The sequence below is a fragment of the Pleurodeles waltl genome, chromosome 12 (assembly GCF_031143425.1).
Source record: "Pleurodeles waltl isolate 20211129_DDA chromosome 12, aPleWal1.hap1.20221129, whole genome shotgun sequence".
NCBI lineage: Eukaryota > Metazoa > Chordata > Amphibia > Caudata > Salamandridae > Pleurodeles > Pleurodeles waltl.
This window is the reverse complement of record NC_090451.1, coordinates 369,138,250-369,164,282: the sequence shown is the minus strand read 5'-3', so window position 1 is coordinate 369,164,282 and position 26,033 is coordinate 369,138,250. Positions and strand designations below refer to the sequence as shown.

Here is a 26,033-nt window from a genome sequence, read left to right as displayed (position 1 = left end):
GGGGGGGAAGGGGACACATTAGACCTGACAGCCTTAGGGTGGTCACCCCTAACCTTTTGCCTGTGTCCCTCCACTTTTTAGAAACAGTTTTTGCAGTTTTTTAGTCTCTGAGCAATTTACCACTCGTAACCAGTGCTAAAGTGCATATGCTCTCACCCTTTAAACATGGGAACAATGGATCATACCCAATTGGACTATTTAATTTACTTATAAGTCTCTAGTAGAGTGCACTATATGTGCCCAGGGCCTGTAGATTAAATGCTACTAGTGGGCCTGCAGCACTGGTTGTGCCACCCACTTAAGCACCCCGTTAATCTTGTCTCAGGCCTGCCATTGCAATGCCTGAGTGCGCAGTGTCAGTGCCAATTCGACTTGGCATTAAAAAGTACTCGCCAAGCCTAAAACTCCCCTTTTTCTACATATGTCACCCCTAAGGTATGCTCTGGGTATCCCCTAGCGCAGGGTGCTGTGTAGGCAAAAGGCAGGACATGTACCTAGGTAGTTTACATGTTCTGGTAGTGTAAAGCTCCTAAATTCGTGTTTACACTGCTGTGAGGCCTGCTCCCTTCATAGGCTAACATTGGGGCTGCCCTCATACATTGCTTGAGTGGTAGCTGCTGATCTGAAAGGAGTAGGAAGGTCATATTTAGTATGGCCAGAATGGTGATACAAAACCCTGCTGACTGGTGAAGTTGGATTTAATATTACTATTTCAGAAATGCCAGTTTTATAAAGTGAGCATTTCTCTGCACTTAAATCCTTCTGTGCCTTACAATCCACGTCTGGCTGGGTTTAGTTGACAGCTCCCTTGTGCATTCACTCAGACACACCCCAAACACAGGATACTCCGCCTCACTTGCATACATCTGCATTTTGAATGGGTCTTCCTGGGCTGGAAGGGTGGAGGCCTGACACTTGCATGTCAAAGGATAGTAGTCTGCCCTCACACAAAGGACTGCCACACCTCCTACTGGGACCCTGGCAGACAGGATTGAACTAAAATGGGATCTTGTGCACTTCTAAGCCACTCTGTGATGTCTCCCACACTTCAAAGGCACAGTTGGGTATTTAAACAGGGCCTCTACCCCTACCAACTCAGACACTTCCTGGAGAAGAGAACCTGAACCAGAACCTGCATCCTGCCAAGAAGACCTGCCTGGCTGCTCAAAGGACTCGCCTGTCTGCTTTCTGTGAAGGACTGCTGCTTTGTTGTTGCCCTGCTGCCTTACTGCTCTCTGGCTGTGGTGAAGAAGTGCTCTCCAAGGACTTGGATAGAGCTTATCTCCTGTTCCCTGAAATCTCAGGACCAAAAAGACTTCATGTCTGCAAGAAGGACTCCTTGTGTGACGAAATTCGACATACACCCTGCTAAGAATGACACACAGCCTGCACTGTGGTGAAAATTTCACCAAACGCCGAACCTGAACGACACAGCCCAACTTCGCATTGAGAAGATAGATGCAGTGCCAGCGTGGCGACTGGAAATTCGCCGCACAGCTCACGCATCGACGCACGGCTGAGCCGGAACGACGAAGCCTGACTTCCAGAGAGGAAGCGCCTGCCGTGCGGTAGAAAATTAAATGCAACGCCCACCGAATCGACGCAGCTCCTGTCACTTCATGCTGCCAGCGCAGGAAATCCACGCATTGGCCCCAGGGCGTCTGAAAACCCGCAACCCAAAGAGGATCCACTACCGAGCGCCGGAAATCGACGCACAGCTATCCCTGCGTGAAAACTAAATGACACATCACAGTGTGCGGCCCGAGAAATCAACGCACACCCCTTTGTTTCCACACATCTCCTCCTTTGCGGCTCTTTGCAGAGATTTTGCACGCGAACCAGGTACTTTGTGCTTGAAAGAGACTTTGTTTGCTTTTAAAAGACACTTAAGACACTTTACATCACTTTTACAGTGATATCTGAACATATACTTTTTGCATTTGAATAGTTTTGACCTGCATCTTATCAGATACATATTATATATTTTTCTAAACACTGTGTGGTAGAGTTTTGTGGTGCTAGATGGTGTTATTGTATGATTTATTGCACAAATACTTTACACATTGCCTTCTAAGTTAAGCCTGACTGCTCAGTGCCAAGCTACCAGAGGGTGGGCACAGGATAATTTGGACTGTGTGACTTACCCTGACTAGAGTGAGGGTCTTGCTTGGACAGGGGTTAACCTGACTGCCAACCAAAGACCCCATTTCTAACAGGGCTGATCTTCAGTTGCATTTATATACTTTTGCCATTTGTAAGATTTTGCAGGGGCAGGAATACTGGGCGCATTGAAATACTTAATTTTTGCTAAGCCTAAAGAACTTGTCTGTTGTACAGTTTCATTTAAAAATATAATTTGAACAGGCATCAGGCATGCTCTAAACAAAGCTTCCTTTCCACTAATTTGACAATTGTTTGTTCCCCAGACACTTTTTAAGTCAATTGACTTCGACCCATATTCATAGCTTTCTATAGCCAACCGGGAAACAAAAGAATCAGAATAAATGAATTTTGTATCTGTCAAAAATATATGTACATTTTCCATAATTGGCAATTTGAAATAAAATGACTCAGCAATTTTAACATTGTGCCCAGAAAAATATGCAACTTTTTCGAATATGTTTTAGAACTCCCTTGTGGTGGAGTTGGACAATGTTCCCATTGTGTATATATAAAAATAACTTTCTGGGTATTTGATCTGTGAATGAAAAGGTGTCCGTAATAATTATAACAGAGCATGTCACTATAATTCTCTTTGGATTGATAAACATCCTCACTTTCAAATACAGTAAAATTCTGCAACTTAGTCATCGAGGAATCAACTTTTTTTCACATCCCAGTCATCAGAAACAACTCCAGGTATTATTACATCGTTCATAGAAAGATTAAACACATATGGTATTTGAATGACCTCCGTCGAGCTCTATGTATCAAATGTGACTTTAACCCAAACAATCCCATCAGGAATTGGTAGAGCAGAAATGTTCATCAAAGACAAGTCTCTGCGGACGTTGTGAGAAGAAAAATTAGGTTTTAGGACCTGATCCACCAGGTCAACTGTTAATCGTTCAGGGAGGTAATGACCATGTATTAATAGAAAGAAGGTAATAAAGCCAATCCAAAGGAGTAAAGCTTATACAGTCAAGGAAAGCCACAGATAGTTCCATGGGAACATGAAGTAATTTATTGTAAACCAATTTATCAGCTTACGTGTTTTGGGCAGTTCAGCTGCAGAAGAGGCAAATGAGTCCGAAAAGGTGTCAGTGATGTCGACAAAGTATCCAGAAGAAGTTTGTGGAAAATCTGGAGCCGTATTTGAAGGAGGAGGACTGGTAGAAGTCTCCCGCGATGGTTCACAATAAATGATGCCATCCATTTGTGTAGAAGTCGAGTCAAATCGATCAGTAATTTCTGTGTTGTTACCTGCAATAGATGTTAGTGTAACTAATACAAGATCATTTTCCACCCTCCCAAGCTCGGAGAGGTGTCAGCATTGCTGCTCAAAACTTGTAGAAGGACACCTTGACCAGTAGTGAGAGGGATTTGGATACTACTGGTTGTTCCTCTTTGTCTGCTGTGCAGAATCGGCCACATGGTGTAAGTTGACATTGTCGATGGAGACAAAGCGGTTTTCTTTGAGCGAGGCAGCGGTGCTAGAACAACAGTTCTGGTACTGTGTATTCCTATGACTGGAAGCTGTGCACGATAGGAACAACCAAACTCCTTTTTCACAGCAACTTTTTCACATACTAGATCCCCAACCTTTGGAATAAGCCAGTAGATGTTATTGGTATATCCTTAATTCCTACTGAGGCAGAAGCGTTGTCACAGAACTGTTGTAATTCCTGCAAGACAGTGACAAGTTCATTTATGTCAAAAGGTGTTTCAGCCGCCTCCACTGCAGGACCATCAAGATCTGGAACATACATTTGAGTACTGAACAGGCACTTGTATGTAGTACGACTCCCCCAGGGACCTTCTAGGCAGATTATTAAGTGCTCTCTGGACTCCATGCAGGCGATTAAGTCAAGTACGACCTGTACCCAATATTTTGGCTGTTAAGGATTGCTTTAAATCTCGTTTCGTCACTCCACAACACTATTTCCCTCGGGATGAAATGGAGACGAGTAATGGAGTTGAACCCCTAACGAAGCCATGGCGTCCCTGAATGCCCTTGAGGCGAAAGCAGGGCCCTGGTCCGAGTGGAAAGCCGCAACTGCATAAGTGCCGATAAAGACTTGCAAATCTTGAAAAACAGCCCGAGAGTCAGCCGAGCGCTGTGGCCACACCCACAGAAATCTGGAGCAGGAGTCAACAGCGACTAAGATGTATTTGTATGCACTGTCAGGAGTCAGGGGGACCACAATGGTCCAAGTACACACATTGTAGTGGTTTGTGAGAAATTAGGAGGGGTGTCTGCGGAGGGCGTTTGAAGGTGGACCCCTTCATTTGTTGGAAGATATCACAACAAAAGACATACGGCTTGGACTGTTTGTATAGACCTGGCCACCAATAACGAGTTTGCAATAATGATATTGTAGCTGCCACACCAGCATGGGCAGAGGCAACTCCCTCATGCACTGCTTTGATCAACTCTGGTCTTTATTGGTAATTACTCGAACTCTGCCTGGTATTTTTACTTCTACATCAAGGAAGCCTCCCATCCGGTAGGAATATTTAATCGGATATCCTTTGGGTAAAGGTGTGCCGTCAGCCGAGGCTTGCACAGCAGCCAGTATTTCATCGTCCGGTTTTGTTCTAGAACGAGTACTGCAGCAACAGAAGTAGTAGCTACTGCTGATTTGGCTGCTTCATCAGCCAGTGTATTTCCAGCAACGCGCTGGTGTCCAAGTGTATGTACAACATGGACATTTGGTAGCGTTTCCTTCAGATCTGCTTCTTTCCCCCACAGAAGTCTGTGTTTGATGGTGTTACCTTTGGAATATCTGAACCCATTCTGGTGCCAATGATGCAGATATTAATTGAAGGACTGGATGCAATAGTAGGAATCACAGACAATCAGTGATAGCTGGTCAGGATCCGTATGTTCCAGTGCCATCACCAGAGCCTTTAGCTCTGCTAGTTGTGCAGTGCAATCCCCTAGGGTTTACGTAAAGGTATGCTGTGGATAGAATTTACTTCCCTCCATACCATATAGCCGCTTACGAATGAACAAGCAGTATTGATGCTCAGTGCCTATTGCAGGTTGTACTGAGCCATTGGTGTACATGACTCTGATACTGATCAATAGGCAATGAATTTGCCGGAACTGGGTATTCTAGTTCATATTGCAAAAATTCTTGAGTTTGTAACTTTGGGTAAAACATGTAGTCCACATCAGTGGCTGTCAGAGACATTGCCCATTGGATCCAACGTAGATGTAATGCTTTAGCATTTGGTATACTGGCTTTAGTAACATCCTCGAGGGCTGGAATTGGAGATACGACAATAATGTGTTTTCCCTGGGCTAGTGCTCTTTTTTTAATGACAGCCATCTTGACAGCAGTGAGAATTTTCTCAGTGGGAGCAAAACGTTCTTTTGCTGTTGAGTACAAATGTGATTTGTATGCAGTCGGGACTGTCTCACCCTCATTGAATGTTACATAGGCGAAACCAATGGCACCAGCAATTACTCTGATGACCAGATGTTTTTTATTGTCCCTTGTGTGTAGGTGTTGTGCTGCAAGCATGTCTTGTTGCGATGCTCTGAGAATGCATGCGTGTTCAACTGTCCAGAATTTATTGGAAAAGTCAAGTCATATTAAGTCATATAAGGGTTTTGTGCGTGATGCGTAATCTGGGATGTATGTTCTGCCAAAATTTAGAAAACCCAATAGGGATTGGTGTTTTTTTTGGGGGGGGAGTTTGTAACTGTGCGCATTTTTCTGATAGTTGTGACGCTAGGCTTTTTCCTTCACTTGATAATTTGCATCCCAGAAACGGGGCACTAAAGGAGTCTATTTTTGTTTTCTTGAAGTTAAATTTACAGGCAAATCCCACAACAATGTGGGCTACCCATCTTAGATGTTGCAGTAATTCATCATCCGTGAGGTAGATGATATCTACAATTAGGGCAATGCTTCAGGGACAATGTCGTGCAATATTGAAGCTCCGCAAGCCACGAACAGTCCTGGACTGTTCTTGTACCCCTGTGATAAATGACAGAATTATTTCTGGGAGCCTAGTGCGCTGAAACTTGTTAAGTCTACTCTCAGGCGCTCTATTTTGGCAGAAGAAGCCATTAGAAATATCCAATGTTTAATATTTTTGGCGCACCATGTTGTTTATAAGTGGCGTGCTAGGAGAGTTTTGTATAACATATGTGCGTGTATGACTGTTTAAGTGTCTGTTATCTAAGACTATTCTGTAAGAATAGTCCGGTTTAGCTAGAGGGAATAGAGGATTATTCATTGGTGAGACACGGTGTTCGATTACGCCCTGCTACTGTAGTTGTGTGACAATTTTCTTCATGTGTGCTTTAGCATCATGTTTTATTGGGTATGGGGTTTGAGGTTGGGGTTGATTTTTAATTGGAATTACATGATAGGGGGAATCTTTATCCCACCCTACGTGGTTGCGATATAACGTGGGTGCCTGAGCCAATGCCCAATCAATGGTGTAGGATTCTGCGAGCTCATCGGGAACAAGGGGCGAGAAAGAAGGTTTGATAACCTCTTCCCCAAATGGGCAAGTACGGACAAATTCAGGAGGCCAGTCCTTCTCGGCCAGTAAACTATCATAAATGTTAACGACGTAGTCCCAAAAGATTGTGTCAATTGTGCATTCAATGTCTCTTTCTAACTGTATCATTACTTAGTACACCCTGTCAGGAATGGAGGCATGCATGTCCGCAGTTTCAACTTGTAAGAAGTCATCAGTTGCTTTCACCTCCAGATGCTCTTGAAGATTCCGGCGAACTGTTGTGACCTCTGCTGCGCTGTCTAGCAGAGCTATTGCCCACATCTTGTTCTTCAATAGAGCCCTCTTCTTGAGTGGCTTGACGAATCGCAACTGCTGCCACTTTTTTCTTTTTAAATTGGGGGTGTGTGTTAGGGAAGTTTCTCTGCTTTTTTAACAGAAACTTCAGTTGAGCATTGTGTTTCCCGTCTGGGTTTCACGTACTCAGTTCTTCGCTCAGACCGCCCACCTCTCTCACTGAGTTTTTCCGGTGAGTCCTGAAAGGAACGAGATTGGCGTGTATCAGAATATTGATATCTGTCAGGCGTTTTTATATTATCTCTATTTCTGAGATTACATCTATTCTGAGGGGTCTCCGTATGCGGAGATTCTCCCCTTTCTTTTTTAGGTGTTTGCTGTTTTTTATCCCAGTGTTTTTTAGAACCCCCAGGTGCTTGCTTGGTAGAATCTTTATTAGATTTACCCTGAAACTGTGGTTTCGTGGGTCTGGCCCCCAGACTATCTCAACCAATAATAGAGTAGGTCTCCGCAATAATCTTTGGGAGCTCACGTTCTTGAGCCTGTGGAGGAACGTCCCGGAGCCGCATGTGCACTGCTAGTGCAACTGCTTCCCTTTTAAGGTTACTTAAAGTAATTGAAGATACAGTGGCAAAATTGCCCATTAGTTGCATCCCCAAGTCAAGGGCAGGGGCAGCCCAATATTCATCTTGAATTTGATTTAACACTTCCAGTAGATTGGCAAGTGTTGGTGTACCATGTGCGGTAGTATAGAGTGTGGCAAATACCGTGCCCCAAGTATTGCAGTTGTCTACTGGGGGAAATATCACAAATGGCAAGCACATAGTTAATATTCTATGCTTATCCTGAGGTCCAGTATAGGGAAATACTGCTTCCAGTGCATTTAGTTTTTGAGCTAACCAAAACGGAATCTCTTCCTGTTTGGCGGGTACCTTGCCCATAATCAAATGTACAGTAGTAGGATTAATACCTGGCGTTGCTGCATGTGGTTGCGTCGGGGCAGCACGTGTTGGGTTTGTATTTAATGTTTGCATTACAAGCTGTACTAATAGTGTGTATATTGCCATAAGTTCAGCGTATAAGCGGCGAACCTCAGCTACCATCAAGGTTGCTGCATCAGGGTGCGTGTATATGTGGCCAATAAAGGCCAGGTAGGAAAATCATTACTTAGAGGACCTAACGTGTAGGACTGTATGTGGTAGGGCACCTTCAAGCCAATTATTATGGTCTAAATAAGAGAGGTACTTCTAAATATGCATATGCTCTAAATTGTGCAGGTATATTTGCAGGTGTATAGTGGTGAAATGTATTTGTGTTCCCATCGGCTGCTGGAAATGTGACCCAAGAATATACATTTTCTGTTCTATAAGCTGGATGAGTTTCAACAACAAATGTAACTGACCCCCCTGGGCCGTTAGGCCATGTCTCAATAAATGTGCATTATGGGGTAGTCGCATATTGACCGCAATTGCAACCTGTTGCAGGTTCGCCATGATGAATGGTCAATTTTGTTCAGAGATAAGCACACCAAATGGGGATTATCCTTTTAAGGTTCAAGCTTGAACAGCCTACAGCGTTAGTTAGGTACTCCCTACTTAGCTGAGGAGGAAAATCCTCAATACTACGGACGTCTCCGTAAATAGTACTGTGGTGTCTTAGCATGTAGTGAGACAGAGATACTCAGGAGGACCCAAAAATTAGTGCTGACTAAACGTTGGTACAACCAGGTCGCATAGGTTCTCATTATCCTAAGGTGACTACTGGATTTAGGTGGCAAAATCACCAGTACTGCGGTGGACTGAGTCTGATCTCGCACCATGTGACACCTGTCGGCCTAATCAAGGTTTATTCCGGCTAACTAGCAGTGCCTTATCTCCGCCTAACAGCAGGGATGATTGGGGCAACCAGGCACATGACAAATGACTCCACAGGGGAATCGTGGTCACTCAGTTCTCATCTGTTTCTCTCAGTTACATTAGTCTCACATACGCAAGGACAGTCAGAGGCAGAGTATGGTTCAATAAGGTTTTATTGAGCATCTTAGATAATAAGGCATGTATTCAATAACTAGGACAATGAAGCACAACAGTATTAAAATTGTGATAAGGAGAGTACAACACAAGAATAACGCTACCATGTAGTCACTACGGTTTTTAAGAATAGTTCCTACCTAGGCTATGTTAGAGCACAGCATGTTAAGCTCTAGTTCTGCACTTCAGGTTCCCCTGGGAAGACATCATCCCTCACCCCTGAGCAAGAGGCCTGCAGTCTGTATAAGCAGCTTCAGCAAAGCAATCAGCAGTCAGCATACAGTCGTGGTCATCTGGCTGGAATCTCCCTCTAACGTACATGGGTCAAAGTAGTGTTTTTATAATAAAACATTTGATGTTCCAAGAAAGGATCCCCCCGTAAGAGTGGGTATGTTTCTGTGAACATTGGAGACAAAGCGTACCTCTTTTGCCGGCAACCTATCTTACTGCAGCCTTGAGAAAAGCACAGAGTGAAAGAAATGCCTTGTTTAAGAACACAGTGCTGACCTAGGCGAAGAACAACTAGATAGAGAAAATAAAATGAGACTGCAAATGTGGCTAACGTTAAAATAATAATGAAGCAAAAATAAACATATCTAGGTTAAAGTGCACAGAGGCAGGCCTAGTTTGCTAAAATAACGTGTATAAAACTATAGCTAAAATGGCTACACAACAGTGCTACAGTGGCAATCCTGATACTTTCATCAGCCTCTCAGCAGGATTTACAGAGGTCTGCCATGGTGCGATCACCCGTCTGTTGTTGAGTGTGGTTTGGGATTTCTTCCCCCCCAGATTTCCTTCTTCCTTTCAACTAGTCCAATGTGACCTCTGGTGTTGTGAACCAAGTTTCCCCTGAGCGACCACTCTGAGCTGCGCAGAGAACAACATTGAATATTTTATATATTTTTCTCATAGAGCCCTTTTCACTCTGATAAAAGAGTGGCAGAGTTTCTGAACCCTGAAGGTATAGTCAGGAAAGAAACTTACTTCCGTATTTGACAGCATCTCCGTCCATAAAACTGAATATATAGGCAACGATTGTACAAGGGGGCACGTCTTGCTTTTTGTTTTTTGGGGGGGGGGGGGCGCACTTGTAACTCTTTGTGCTCTTTTCACCAAGAAATATCTGGATAGACCCTGTGGCTGCAATAGGTTTATGATAATGTCCTCCACAAAAAGGTTGACAGCAGGACCGTCTGCCTTTTCCAACATGCCCAGTAGGCGGAATTTGTTAAACTTGAGCGCCCAACAAGGTTTTCGAGTTTGGTGCAGAGTGCGTCTGAAGTTGACAGCAATTCTTTGACCTGTTTCTTTAAAGAGTCTGTCTCCGCCATTAGAGTAACCAGTGATTATTCTGCCTCTGGTACTCTTGTGCTCATATTCAGTAAATCAGCTCTCACAAGAGTGAGTTCCATGGTGACCATATGTATTTTGGCTTCCAAGGACCCCCGCACTCCCTGGATGGCAGTCATTATGTCTTTAAACGTAGGCGTGTCATCATCTTCTGGGGTTTGGTCAGTTCTCCTCCCAGGTTCGCTCACAGATGCCTTGTTGTTGTCTCAGGGGAGGGGATATCTGTCCAATTTAGTCTGTTGCTCGGCTTACACCTCTTTTCCCCCCGGTCTTTCCTTTAAAGCTGATGGCTGTTTACCTTTTTGAAGGGTGGGCTTCGAGGGGTGTCACATCCCCAACAGCCAGAGAGAACTGTTTGTACACTACTCAATAGAGCTTTGGAATCACATGCACAAGTATCTTCATGCACAGGATTAACAGCAGTTCACTGCCGGGAAAAGGACGAGGAAGAAGGATGTCATACAGGCTTGCACATCCATCTGCAACTATGAAGTATGCCATCCCTGCTGGAGAAAGGAGGTCTACACATATACTTCAGCAGAAAGAAGAAATTGATCTCTGCTTCTAAACTATGGGATAGCATTGGTTGTTGTGTTACAAGACATTCTCTGTCAAGAGCAGGTCTTCTTGGCACCGGGTGAAAGGTCATCTTGGAGCATAATAATGATCCATTACCTCCAGGAATAAACCCATGCACCAAAATGGAACTGGAAGTCTAGAATTGCTCCAGAAAATATTATCCAGCAAGAAAGGAAAAAATGGAGGCCAGAATGTTTTTTTCCAGTAGGAATGCCAGGCAGCAGGGTGAGGACGACTAAAGTGATTGGAAAACTGGAGAAGGCGGAGGTCCCATGAATTCAGTAGCAACAAATCAACCACAGAACTGTGACTCACTTGGCCCATTCTTTTATAGTGCCAAACAGGATGTGAGGTAACTTTAGTGTAGGTTCAGACATCTGGGATTGGGAACTATTGGAAAAAATAAGCATATATATCAAATATCAAAATAAATGTCACTCAACTATTCAACACATGCATTCAGACAAAACGCAGGAAATGAACCTCGGAATATGTGTGCTCACAGAGGGGGTTTTCTGCATAGAAATGCATGTATACTTTAATCCCTGTGCTGGTTAGGAGAAACTGGGCACTACAAAGATAACTAAGATGGCTGTCTCTGAGATCGTCAATCCAGACAGAAAGGAATAAGTGTGGGCAGGAGTTTGCGAAAAAGTAGACACTGCCCATGGCCAGCAGCCTGAGAAGGCACAGCCTACTGTTGCAGACCCCGTGCTGACTGCACCGGACCACAAACAGCAGGCAGTATATGGCGTCCACATCTGGTAAACAACAGTAAACAAGGGCATAACCCTCACACTCTCTTGTGGCGGGCAAAGTGGGAGAACACGCAAAACAAAAAAATAAATAAAGTGCTTCTCTACCAGAACAAGAGGTGTGTGAAATGTATATCATTTACTTTTTGGTAATTATGTGAAATTTTTGAACAAATATGTGAAATTATACAAAAATCAAATCTGACACTAAGCGCTATATTTTAGTACAGAATGTGTCATTCCATCCATTTTGGATCTGACGACTAATTTCGTACAAAAAAAAAAATAAAAAAATAAAAGGCGCTTATGTTCATGTTATTCCTATGTTCTCAAAGACAGAATTTTTACTAGCCCTGACTTTGTATTACAGAGTGTGGCATACATTTGGGAATTTCCCTTAACACTGCAGTATTTTTTAAATCCAGTTTTTATCCTATTCCCCCCCCCCCATCCCCCCAAAAAAGGTAAAAGCACAAACAAAATAAATAATGGTTCTTTTAAGGCCGATTTGATTTACTATTTAATTTTTTATTTTTTTTGTCAATGTGAGTGAGTGCGAACAACAGATGGGGCGGACACAAGCAGAGTAACAGTGCGTGTGGAAGTGAGCAAATAAGTGAGATTGAGTGAGTAGGAGAATGTGAACATACATTACATAAGTAATGCAAACAAAAATGCAAGATTACAGCAGCAGCGCTGAGCATGGCCTTATGCAGTGGGTCTGACTGCAGCGCCCGACCTATGGCCAGGCCCTACGCCCAAGCACCTCTATTCAGGGTCTCCGGCCAGGCCCTAGTACTCAAATCTGTCTGGCCAGACCCTGCTAATTTTTTTTTTGTAGTTTTAGGATTCGGGGACCGATTTTAGTGTTTGTGAACTAGACACAAACTTTCTTCCCGTAGGCTGCGATTTTGCGGCATGCATCATTAGATAATGTTGAGCCTTTTTTTGGTCCTCCGAAAAGCCCCCAGCAGACCAATGAAGCTTGCCAAGGAATCGTGGTTTCCCAGCCAGGTTCACAGATCTCATAGAGCTAGGCTGGTAAATGAATAGAGCATCGGCTCCGTGAACCCTGTGACAAAACTGACATTTATCCCCCCCACAAAGGACACAGAGAGCAGGATGTACTCAACCTGCACCCTTACACCCCTGTTCAAAATGTATCTTAAAATCCAGGTACCAAGTTGCAACCTGTTACGATTTCACTGTTCTGCTACGATTCAACAAAATCAAACTGGACAAAGGGAGAAAAAGCGTTGTGAAAATACATCAAACAGCACCAAAGTTATTTGAAAGCAAAAAAATGCCTTTGCAATGGAAAGTCTGACCTAACTCTAATTACGATGTAAGGAATACCACATCCAAAATCATCATATGAGAAAACACTGATGATAGAGTTCACGGTAGCATTACGCAAGCAAGGATAAAATATAGAAAAGAGTATGGCACAAGTTCTAGCTAGTTCAGGAAAAAATTAACCAACTATAAGAAAGAAAGAGAACGTAAAGAGAAAACGATGAAAGCATAAACAAAGAAATACAAACATGTGGTGTAACGATCCCAGGAGTGGAATATTAAAGAATTAAGCTTTCCCAGTTCCACAACTTTAATAAAACCATATAACCCACATGCACCAGCGGTCTGTTGCAACAGTGAAGCTATAGCGAACACGAGTATACAGTTAACATCAGATCTTTCAGCAAGTAGTCTATTCTCACAAGAGTTAAATAAAATGTATTCCAACAAGCCAATGCAAACTACTTTAAATGTGTTGACAAGGAGAAAACCAAAGCTCTATAATTAATGAATTAAGCTAACCACGGTAGAATTGAGATTTGTGAAGCTTTCAATTCTTAAGAAATGATCAATGAGAATTAAATATTAATTCAAGTGTTTTAAGTAAAAGGCTGCACAGAAGGTGGGATTGGAAAGCTGGTGGCAGCAATAACCTCTACTGTTCTATCGATTCAGCACATTGCTTGGATCTAAAACTATGGTTGACAGGCAGAGAAAAAAAATCCATACAACCCCTTTTTATTTGGAGTACAGAATTAATTGCATAAAATACATATAAGACAAGATGATTGTACTTTAATACAAATTACCGTTTCATCAGTCAACTCTGCATAAATAGCACATATGGTTAACATCACTTCACATCTTTATAATGACTGTTTCCCATTAAAATGATTTTACCACATAACATTGGAACAAGTTTTTGAAGTTGAGTTCTAAAGGCCACGTTGGACATTATACTTCGCATTTCAGAATTTAACTGCAAATAATTAAGCAGTTTCATGTGCCATTAAGAAAGACATTAATGGTTTTGAGCCACCCAGTTTCCAAGTTTTTCTGTAGTTACTGCAAAAATTATTTGAGGAATCACCGAATGTATAAGTGATCAATTCACAATTCTTCAGCTACTCGTACCCAATGCCGATTTCATTAGAACTCCCGAATGTGTATGTTGACAATACTGCTGGTACTTCCATGTTCCTCCTTTGACCAAAGTGTAAGTTATTACTGCAACTGTCAACACAAATCACAGACAACAATGTATTTTTACAACAAACTTGTGGCTGAATTGTGGACACACAACATGTTAATACCCCGTGATCTATGCACAGATTGCGCATTTAACTTAATTGCCATTGTGCTAAAGAAAGAAAGAAAAACACACACGTTCATTAAATAGAGACAACAAATGTTACTCAAAACCTCAATATTCCGTGAAAGGATATTTATATGTATTGTTTGTGCACACACGCGGTACTCATTTAATTAAGTTCAAAATAACATCTTTAAAACTGCTCTCACTCTGCATTACACACCACTAAATCAATCAATGTAGTGTTGAAACATATAAAACGTATGACATTTAAAACGTCGAACAGTAACAGCAACTTCTGTAAAGACTGCATAGAGAAGTATTTTGATAAATGTAGGCAATGATTGAGCTTCTGTTGATAGTGCTTACATGATAATTTCCGTTACAGGTGACTCCTGTTGTAGCGAGGCTTTTTCTAGGTGGTGACTGTCTTGCTTCTAAATTGTAGAAGCTTAGCTAGACATACCTCAATGTCACAACTGCAGTTGCAACAGAATGCTCCTAGTTTGCAGTCTGGTAACTACAGATAAAGAATGGAAATCAAGGCAACAGTTAAGCAACGTAAGAAAAATGCTTAGTCGAGAAGAAAGTGCGTAACATACAATAAAAATCAGACGAGCAGTGCCTTGTGAAATCTGTAAACAGGTGATCTTAGTGAGGTTTGTCCACCTATGAGGTAAATAACTACATTTAAAAAAAACAGTTTTGTACGGTTTCTTTGTTAAAAGCAAAGCCTCTTTGCAATACAGGTCAATAAAGTGAATACCAAAAGCAAGTTCTCAAAATACATACAGAAAAAGGAACTGTTTATCACTAGAGAAACCGTGATTTAAAACAGTTCTGTGCAAACTTTGCGCGTTAATGGTAAATTAAGTAAAATAAAAATAAAATAAAATACACAAAAAAAATCAAAAGTGAAATGTGCCAAAACACCCTTTCCCATTCCATTTGAACTGATTCCCCACAATGGAAACAAACATGTCCTCTGACATCAAGTCTTCATCATCCACTTTGGTGATTCCCAGGTCACCAAGTCTTTTCTTGTATAGCTGGCTTTTCCTCCTTGATGTAGCAACAAGTTCATTTGCGATGGTGTCATTGCCTTCATCAGCATGGTAAAGCCTTCCATTTATTGCACCTTCCCCAGAAGCCTGAACTTTGCCCTCATCATGCTCAGTGTTCTCAATGGCGCCTGGATCTACCTGACCCATATCCTCACTAGAAAGACTGCCTGTAAGAAAGCAGAATGGGATTTCATCACACAACTTCAAATAACAACGAGAGCAGACTGAATGACCCGAGTTACAAGTAATGCCTCGGTTACAAAATTGATTCATGTTTTAAAGCAGCAAGGCACTTTCACAGTTTATCTATTTAAATGTTTCAAACTGCTTTGCATCTTTTCCATCTCCCTCTGGATGTGACAAAAATACATGGGTTACTCCTCTAAGCAGCTCTTTTTAATTATTCTTTCCATGAACGAAATCATGGCAACCTTTACTTACCTTATATATCACAGAACATTAAAGCCACGAGAGACTGAATTTGAACATCTTAGCCACACCTTACACAGCACACAAACCCACAAAATTGGGCTGTCGCATACTCACAGTTACCTTTTCTACCCCCAAAAGCCTCCTTCTTGACTAGAAAAAACACTCTGCATAACCTTTCCTTCTTACACCTGCAACCCCGTAGGATAAAGAACACCACAAGCCCACAATCTTTACCACCAGATCATTCAAACAGTTCAACCATGCCCTACGACACTGACCTTCATATAGATCCAGCCAACAGACCTCGAAACTTAACTGCACTTTTAGACCCATCAGGGACACCCAATCATCAGTAAACACCAGGAAGACAAATCTAAAATCAAACATCCTTCGTACTACCAAATTTTGACCCCCCCTCCCCCAAATGTACAGGGGAAAAACAAAATAGGACCTGGCTCTTATCTAACTCTCCTGAATTCATACCGCCCTTAAAAGCTGGCAGAGCTAAAAATAAATGGACCCATTCACAGAAAAATCATGTTATACCAATAGCATCTGCAAATTAAAAGCCATCTTCAACCCACTTGATTACTACACAAACCCACCCTCACTGCATGGAAAAACAATGATTGAAGTGAATTCATCATATAGGTCACCTGCTTTCCTAGCACGAGTACGCATAATTCTGGTTTAAGTTAACGAGGTTCGGTGGACAATATTATTTGAATCTAAGTATTAAACAGATCACTTACATTACCTTAGAATAATGTTACATTTGTTTCTGCCATATCTAAATATGACTGATTTCTTCAGACACCTTATGTTAAAAACTATTACACATGGTGAGCATATGTAACAGTAAAACTTCAGCTGAAAAACAGTGTCCTCATAAGCTCGAAAAACTAATAAAAATGATTTAAAACAAATACAATTGACATCACCTCATGCCCTACCATCATGCTTATCTCCCTAATGTAGGCTCAGAGTTCTATCCTTTGACCCAATTGGGCCTTCTTCCACTGCTTCCTTCATCACCCTCACAGGAAAGAACTCCTGTCAATCACAGAAGGCTCGGCTGTTCGTTCTAATCCAGCGATAACTCATTTCTCATGTCCAGGCAGCTTCTCCTCACCCCCCTAAAGGAACTAGTAATCCACTATCATAGCTGCTCTTTAACCCCTTCGCTGCCAGGCCTTTTCCCCCTCAGGTGCCAGGCCTTTTTTTGTGGGCTATTTGGGGCAGTTTGCGCTTAGGCCCTCATAACTTTTTGCCCACATAAGCTACCCATGCCAAATTTGCACCCTTTTTATTCCAACATCCTAGGGATTCTAGAGGTACCCAGAGTTTGTGGGTTCCCCTGAAGGATACCCAGAAATTAGCCAAAATACAGCAAGAATTTCATTTAAAAAATAAAAATGGGAAAATGGGCTGCAGAAGGCTTGTGATTTTTTCCTCTGAAAATGGCATCAACAAAGGGTTTGCGGTGCTAAACTCACCATCTTCCCAGCTTTCTAGAACAGGCAGACTTGAATCAGAAGACCACATATTTCAACACAATTTTGACATTTCACTGGGACAGACCCCATTTTTACTATTTTTTATGCTTTTAGCCTCCTTCCAGTTAGTGACAGAAATGGGTATGAAACCACTGCTGGATCCCGGAGAGCAAAACATTTCTAAAAAGTAGACAATTCTGAATTCAGCAAGGGGTCATTTGTGTAGGTCCTACAAGGTTTTTCTACAGAAAGCAGCTGAAATTAAAAAATATTGAAATTGAGCTGAAAAAAACAGCAATTTTTCTCCACGTTTTACTCTAACTTTTTCCTGCGATGTCAGATTTGTGAAAGCAATATACTGTTACGTCTGCTGGACTATTCTGTTGTGGGGATATATAGGGCTTGTAGGTTTATCAAGAACCCTAGGTACCCAGAGCCAATAAATGAGCTGCACCTTGCAATGGGTTTCCATTCTATACTGGGTATACAGCAATTCATTTGGTGAAATATAAAGAGTGAAAAATAGGTATCAAGAAAACCTTTGTATTTCCAAAATAGGCACAAGATAAGGTGTTAAGAAGCAGTGGTTATTTGCACATCTCTGAATTCTTGGGTCCCCATACTAGCATGTGAACTACAGGACATTTCTCAAATAGAAGTCTTTTTTACACACGGTCTTACATTTGGAAGGAAAAAATGCAGAGAAAGACAAGGGGCAAGAACACTTGTTCTGCTATTCTGTGTTACCCCAAGTCTTCCGATAAAAATGGTACCTCACTTGCTTCAGTAGGCCTAACACCCGCGACAGGAAACGCAACATGGACACATTACATTTTTACATTGAAAACTGACGTGTTTTTAGGAAAGTGCCTAGCTGTGGATTTTGAACTCTAGCAAAGCCAGCACCGAGGGAAACCTACCAAACCTGTGCATTTTTTAAAACTAGACACCTAGGGGAATCCAAGATGGGGTGACTTTTGGGGCTCTCACTAGGTTCTGTTACTCAGAAACCTTTGCAAACCTAAAAAGTTTGCAAATTTCGGTGACAGAAAGTTCTGGAATCTGAGAGGAGCCACAAATTTCCTTCCACCCAGCGCTCCCCCAAGTCTTCCGATAAAAATGGTACTTCACTTGTGTGGGTAGGCCTAGGGCTCGCAACAGGAAATGCCCCAAAACACAACATGGACACATCACATTTTCCCACAAAAACCAGAGCTGTGTTTTGCAGTGCCAAGCTGTGGATTTTGGCCTCTAGCTAGGCCAGCACCTAGGGAAACCTACCAAACCTGTGTATTTTTAAAAACTAGACACCTAGGGGAATCCTAAAAATAAATTGCCTCCCTGGGGAGCGGCCCTTGCCCAAGGGGCCGCTTACCGTTATTCAATAATGGAAAAAAAAAAATCCCTGGTGTCTAGTGGCATTTCTGATCGGGCAGCAGGATTGCTTAGAAAGACATCAAGGGAAAGGAAAAGCCTTTCCTTTGATGCCTCTATCGGCCCCTCCACGTGATCGGAGGAGAAAATCGATTCCCCTTCCATCCCTGCCCAGGGGAGGTGGGTGTAAGGCCCCCGGGTGGCGCGCCAGCGCTTCCCCTGAGGGCCCCGACTTGGACTTAACGGTTATATCCTGGGCACCCGAGCAGTGCTGCCCACAATGTAACCGTTACGTCCAGGGCACCCAAGGGGTTAAATGCTGTATGAGTGGGTTGACCCAAGACTGGGGGAAAAACAACTTTTTTCCCCAGGTGAATCTTGATTTAGTTCAACAGCTGCAGAATACTGCAGACAAGTCCAAGAGAAAACAATGGTGGAGGGAAGTGACTGGTCTTTCGGGTACTATACTTCAATTACAAATGGCAATTTGGGGGTGGATGGTAAAGGGATAGGGGGTAGTGTAGAACTGGTTACACATTATCCATACAAATTCTCAAAATCAACAAGTGACTTAAAGCTGAGAAGATGAGCAACTCAATTTAAAAGTAGACATGAGTGAAAATCAAGGAATAAGTGACATGCACTTTACTATAATGCACCGACAACAAAGAACAATGCCCATTTGGAAATACTTCTATTAGATACTAATTCAAGTTAAATAGTTTGAAAAATGTTATGACTGGATGAATATATACAAGAAAAGAAATAGTGGTTCTATTTCCTTGTTTCGTTCTTTGAGAAGGTTTAAGCAGGAAGCCAACTGATGGTAACTGTGGAGGTGGCACGTTCTAACCTGCGCTCACGCTTGAGTAGCTTGGCACACAGCAGTCAGGCTTATCACAGGGGCAATGTGTAAAGCAATGAAACAGCACTTCCACACAATTACACTGAGCGCCACAAAACAGACTTCACACGAAGTGTATGTAAATAAAATTTGTATTCACCACACATTATTAACACAGCATGATCAGCATGCTAATCTGGGCATAAATCACATTTAGAATTATCACTCGCAGTACTAGGCCCCAGTGCATTAAACACCATGAACAGTATGTACCCATGAGATAAATAATACTTTCCCTGCCAGCACCCTCATGCGGTGCTAAAAGTTGTCAGCATGAGACCCACCCTAGAGATTACCCCAAATCAATAGCACACTGTTGCAGGGTGCACCCCGGTTCACACCGTTAGCAGCAATGTGTACATATTAAGACTTGCAGCACTATTAATTGCCTCTGCGGCCTGGGCTGCACAAGTAAAACTCAATGTCAACTGTGAGAGGCCTCTGGCAAGAAATAACATGTACGGCAACACCACTGTGTTCTATCAATCACCCGCACTCACTCTCTTGCATTCACTTCACATCGCTACACAGTGCCATGGATATCAGGCAGCTCGTACATACACTTGCAAGCACTCACTCCTAGCACCCTAATGCTATCCTGATATCTGGCCGGTTAATGTCACTGTGTTCGCAGACATCCGGGGCCCAAACAGCCCCCGCCCGCCAACCAGTTCCTGCTACCCCACGAGCTGGCGATTAAGCAACCTTTCCCTGGATATTAGGACGCTTGCGGCCAAAATCACACTTCTCAGGATCCCGGGGACAAGGTGGGGGGGAGGGGGAAGACAGAAATAATGGCTGATCAGGCAACAGATAACGACCAGCCAGGCGCTCTACTACCCACATAGTTACCAAATCCACACCTCCTGGGAAGGAGGCACATGTATTGTATTGTATTGTAATCGTATTTATATAGCGCTTACTACCCCTGATGAGGCGTCGAAGCGCTTTTCGATGAGTAGCACGCTACTCTGGAACCCAACAAGAATTAGTGATGGAATAGTATTGTTAAATAATGAGTACAGTTTTAGTATTATTATGAGTTAATTTGAGCCGCGGATATGAGAGTTTGTTAGTTAGATTGACTGGAGTAATGGAGGGGTGGAGGAGGAAAGAAATCCAGAAGTGTTAATTGGGAGTATATCCTTCATTTACTCAACCCAAAGGCTTGGGATGAGTAAACGGGGGCGGAGGGGGAAGAGTATGTGGAAGGGTTAGGGAGAGCATAGTAGCAGGGTGAGATGAATGCAGGAGAATTTAGTAGGGTTGTGTGAGAGGTCACAGAGGTAGAGTGAGGTTTGGTGAGTTAGATGTGGAAGTGGAGGGAAGAGCTTAGGCAGAGATATTTAGGAGATGAAAGTGGTAGAAGGGATTTGGGATGAGTCAGAGTGAGAATGGAGGATAGTTTGATAGAGACATGACATAAGAGTGATGAGTAGATAAGTGTGATAAGATGAGCAGGAATTCATAGATATCTAGTATAACAACCCAAAGAACCAGGAGCCATGCAATGATCCACGAACATGCCAAGCACAGAAACAACATATACACATACACACACACATATATATATATATATATATACACACACATATATACACACACACACACACACGAATACACACATACAATACATAATTAGAATCATGGGTAAAAAATACTTAGTCAGACAGGTTTAAAGAGTGTGTGTGTATTTTATTGTTATGACATAGTAGCAATACATATTTTCCAAAGAAACTATAAATAAATAGAAATATACATATAATCAGATAGGCATATGCAGTTCATAGTTGTTTGAAAAAGGTGGTTATGAAGGAAAGAGCCAACTCGAGTAGTTTTCTGAAGACAAGAAAGTTATCTGTGGCTCTTATAGTTGGGGGTAATGAATTCCATAGTTTGGCTGCTTGGACGGAGAAGGATGTACCACCTATAGTCTTTTTCTTGTATGGTGGTGTTCTAAGGCGGGGGTGCCAATCTTGAGCGGAGGGTTCTTTGTTGGATGTATTTGGTAATTTTCTTTCTGATAAAAAGCGGTCCTGTTCCATGTATAGCTTTGTGGGTGATACAAAGCAGCTTGAAAGTGCATCTTCTGGCAACGGGTAACCAGTGTAGTGCTCTCAAGGCAGGGGAGATGTGGGCTTGCGGCTTTATATGTAGTAGTAGCCTGGCTGAGGAATTCTGGATACGTTGTAGTTTTTTCGTAACAGATAGAGATGATCCATGGTAGAGGCTATTGGCCTAATCCAGTTTGGACAGTACAAGCGATAGTAGCTTGCACCTTGTGTGGAAATCCGAGGTAGGGGAAGATGCGTCGTAAAGTCTTTAAGGTGATGAAGCTTGTGCGTGCCAATTTGTCTACTTGGGCATTCATAGTTCACTTGGAATCCATGGTGATTCCTAGGTTTTTAACTTCCTTGGATAATTGAGTAGGTGGTCCGAGATCGTCAGGCCAGACGCACAGAGGGTCATAATTTTTCCAGTCACCACATATGAGTATTTCTGTTTTGGAGGTATTTAGTTAGAGATGACTCCAGGTCATCCACTGATCAACGGCTCTGAGGCACCTGAAGATTTGTGAGTTTTCAATGTTTTTGGGGTCTTCTAATTTAAGTAGTATCTGTGTGTCATCTGCATAGTTGTAGCATGTGAGATGGAAATCAATGATCAGTTCTGGTAAAGATATCATGTAGATGTTGAAAAGCAAAGGTGAGATGATGGACCCTTGGGGGACCCCTGCTTTTGTGAAGTAGGGTTCGGACGAGAAGGGGGGGTGAGTGGATGATATTTGCTCTTTTTTGAAGATAGGAAGTAATCCAGTCGAGAGCAATCCCTTGTATGCCTGCTTCGTGAAGTCTTTGAGTTAGGGTGTCATGGTCAACCGTATCAAAGGCAGCTGAGAGGTCCAAGAGAAGTAGTGCAGCAACTCCATTTCGGTCGACTGTGTTTTTAAGATCGTCCCAGATTGCCATGAGTGCCGATTCAGTGCTTCTTCCTGGGCGGAATCCAGTTTGGAAGTCTGAAAGTATAGAATTGTCTTCAATGAATTGTGACATCTGGGCGAATGCGGCTCTTTCTATCAATTTGCCCAGGAAAGGTCCATTTGTGATTGGTCTGTAGTTGTTGGGGTCTTGCGGGTCTAGGTTTGTTTTCTTTAATAATGGTCATATGTATGCCTTTTTCAGGTCTGCAGGAAAAGTTCCTGAAGTTAAAGATTTGTTGATTATTCTTCTTACAGGTGTGGCAGCAGAAGTAGATAGCAGGATGTTCTTAAAGATTTGTGGTGGGCAAGGGTCAGAAGGGCAACCAGAAGGTCTGCTTGCTTTGACCAAATCCATAAATTCATCCTGGGATATTTGTTTGAAGGACTGTAGAGGTTGGGATGGTTTATTCTTTCTTAAAAGGGTATTTTAGTAAAGGGGTTGGTGCTGATGATTTTCTTCTGTTTTAAATAGGAGTCCAATGTGTCTGCCTTGGTTGTGTAGTGAGTTGCCAATTTGTTTGTAAAATCTTGTGTGGCGGGATGACTTTCTTCCATGCATGTAGGTTTTCGAAATTCATTGAGAATTGTATAAAATTCCTTGGTTGTAGATTGAGCATTTTGAATTCTGTCTGAGTAGTATCTTTTTATAGCTTTTTTGATTGATGATTTGTATATCCTGTTAAGTTTGTGTAGCTGCAGTTTGTTGCATGTTGTAGACAAATGTGGCTGCTGTTCATCATGGCTAAAACTTAGTGGCATATAGGAGAGTGTTATGGAGTGTCTTAGAGTGGAGTGGCGAAGAGTGGAGTTGAGTGAAGTAGGGTGGAGCAGAGTGGAGTAAAGTTGTGGAGTGGCAAAAAGTGGAGTAGAGAGGTGGACTCAAGTAAAGTCACAAAGAGTGAAGTAAAGTGTAGTGTTGTGGAGTGGCGTACAATGGAGGGGCATACAGTGGAATAAAGGGGTGTAGAATAGAGTAAAGGGGCGTAGAGTGGAGAGCATGGTGTGTTATTAAACTGCCATTGTAGACAGCAAATTTTTAATCGAAATGGCCATTACATTGGAACATATAGTTATACTGATAAAACTCTACAGCGCACAAATGATAATGTGTGGAAATGTCATCACCTAATGTACTGATTTGTTTTGATCATACTCAAATATTTGTTTGTCTGGGGGAGTGATGACTTGAGCCGCCCCAACAATTCAAGTTGTACACAAGAGTTATCAGGTCCATACCTCCGGAAAAAGAAGGCATAAGGTCTGGTGAGTGATGACTTTAGTCATATCAGACAATTCTGATCCCACACGTAAAGTGCTCAACATCGTGCCTCTCTGGAATGAGGCACAACATCTGGAGCGCAACGACTTGAGTAGCCCCAGACAGTTGGATCACACACAAAAAGGTTTCCAATGCAGCACCTCCCCAGAATGAGGCGCAAGTCAGGTGCGCCATGACTTGAGTCGCACCAGACAATTCAGGACAATCACACAAAGAACTCCGATGCTGTACCTCCCTGGAATGAGGCACAATGCCTGGTGCGTGATGACTTGAGTCGCACCAGACAATTCGGTCACACTCACAAAGATCTCCAATTCCGTACCTTGCTAGAATGAGGCACAACATCTGGTGCGCCATGACTCGAGTCAACCCATACAATCCGGTCGCACACAAAGATGCAAGTACAGCAGTGCCACACAAGGCAGAATGCAGCACTGCTCCGGATACACCCCCCACCTCTGAGGGGTCACAAACTATGAATTGGGCACCGCGCACAAGCATGCAGTCGGGTGTCGAACATGAAAAATGAGACGCACTCAACAAAAGCGTGCCATGCTGGGTCCCGCTACCAGTGAACCCCCCCCACAAACAAGACGATGTGGGCAGTGGCCCCACGATGGAGGGCCACACTCCGTAAGTGTGGTCTGTAATTTGAAGGCAACGCACCAGGCAATTCCGGTCTCAAGGCGCAATACTTATCCTACAATCAAACCAGGTGGAGTCCAGAAGATGATGTAGGCGTAAATGAAGGCACCACTCTCCAGATGACACCAGTAGACGGTGTAGGTCCCTCGGAGGAGGTCTTTGATGTCTCTGAGACCTCCAGACAGAACAGGGGGCAAGCCAAAAAGACCTTGGAGAGCACACTTCAGAGTCCCACACAGCAGCAAGCAATGCAGGAAGCGTGTGCCAGCCACGATGCAGGAAGGGTGTGCAGGACCCCTTCCAAGGGCGGTAAATGGACAACAGATTCCTCTGGCAGTCTGTATCACGCGGTTCAGCGGTATCGGTCCCACGTCCCTGCTAGTCAATCTCTAAGTTGCTCAAGTGTGGTACGCATAGTTATACTCAAGTGTGCCTTTGAAGTTTGGGGCGGTTCAAAGGAGTCCCCTTTGAACCATAGATGACCTCCCTAAATTTCAGTCCTGTCTGCCATGGGGCTGTGGAATACAAATCTTAATCTTTAGTGGGGCCATGATCTGGCTCCAACAGGGCAAGTGTCACAACATCTTCCTCCAGTCAATCGAGCTAGGCCCTCAAATCACAGAGGTCATTTCAGTTGCCTAAGTTTTATAGCGGTCACTGGGGAATGCACAGATGTGCTTTCCCCTCTCCGCTTCCAGTCGAATGAAACTGAATTAAAAGACACACACAAAGAGTCTTAAGAACATAAAAATGGCCACTTTCTAGAAGTGCATTTCTAGGGTATTATTGACAAAACCGACCTTTACCATGAGAAGGTATTTGTCATTGTGAATCCAATGATAGTAAACATCAAGGGGCTGCTGCACTGCAGTCCAATATTGCAGCCAGGATTAATTATAAACTTACTCCCATGTTAATGTATGGGCAAAGCAGCTCTCATGGGCAGTGAGAAAACACATGGGTATTCTGCATTCCCTGGGTACATGTGCCCTGATGCATGCACAAGCCTGCAGGGGCAGGCTGGACACACGTTTAGGATCACCAAAAAGGTGAAAGTGGTCCCTTACAGGCCTGCGGTGACAGGCTCAGTATATATAAAAACAGCAGAATTCAAGTGTGCAACTCCTTGACATCGTTTGTGCCCCTCACAAAGATCTTATATACAGTGGAGGAGACCAAGGCCTCTGATAACCATTTTTATTCTGAGATCTTTTCAAGTTGGATACAAAGGTATTGGCTTGCTTGACCATGCCAACTGCACTTTGTCTACGGAATTCAAATGCACATTAATTTGGACCCTAAATTGAGTAAATTAGTCACCTCACAAGCAAGCCCCATTGAGAAGGGAGCTTTGTTTGAGAAACCACTTTGAAGAAACTGATCAAGTTTGGCAGAGCTAAAAAACCAGGGGTGCCATGGTGTAATTCATGCTCTACCCCAACCTTTTTATGGGGGAGAAGAAAGGGTTAAGGAGGTTATCAACTTGGAATTCAACAGTTGTTTTTTACCAGCATTTCAAGATGGAGATTCCTCTCCTGTGGGACATACTCCCTCCAAATGACTGGATGATCAGATTGGACCTAAAGGAGTTATCTGTC

General features: G+C 42.9%; 1 protein-coding gene across 1 annotated transcript in view; it reads right to left on the bottom strand.

Annotated features, from left to right (window-relative positions):
* Positions 1-13,671: 13,671 nt before the first annotated feature.
* SHCBP1 (SHC binding and spindle associated 1) overlaps positions 13,672-26,033 on the bottom strand; it is a 207,191-nt gene continuing 194,829 nt past the window's right edge. Inside the window, exon 13 of the mRNA XM_069216652.1 lies at positions 13,672-15,492. Coding sequence (XP_069072753.1) covers positions 15,170-15,492 — 323 coding nt within the window. The 3' untranslated portion in view covers positions 13,672-15,169. The remainder of the gene's footprint in view (positions 15,493-26,033) is intronic.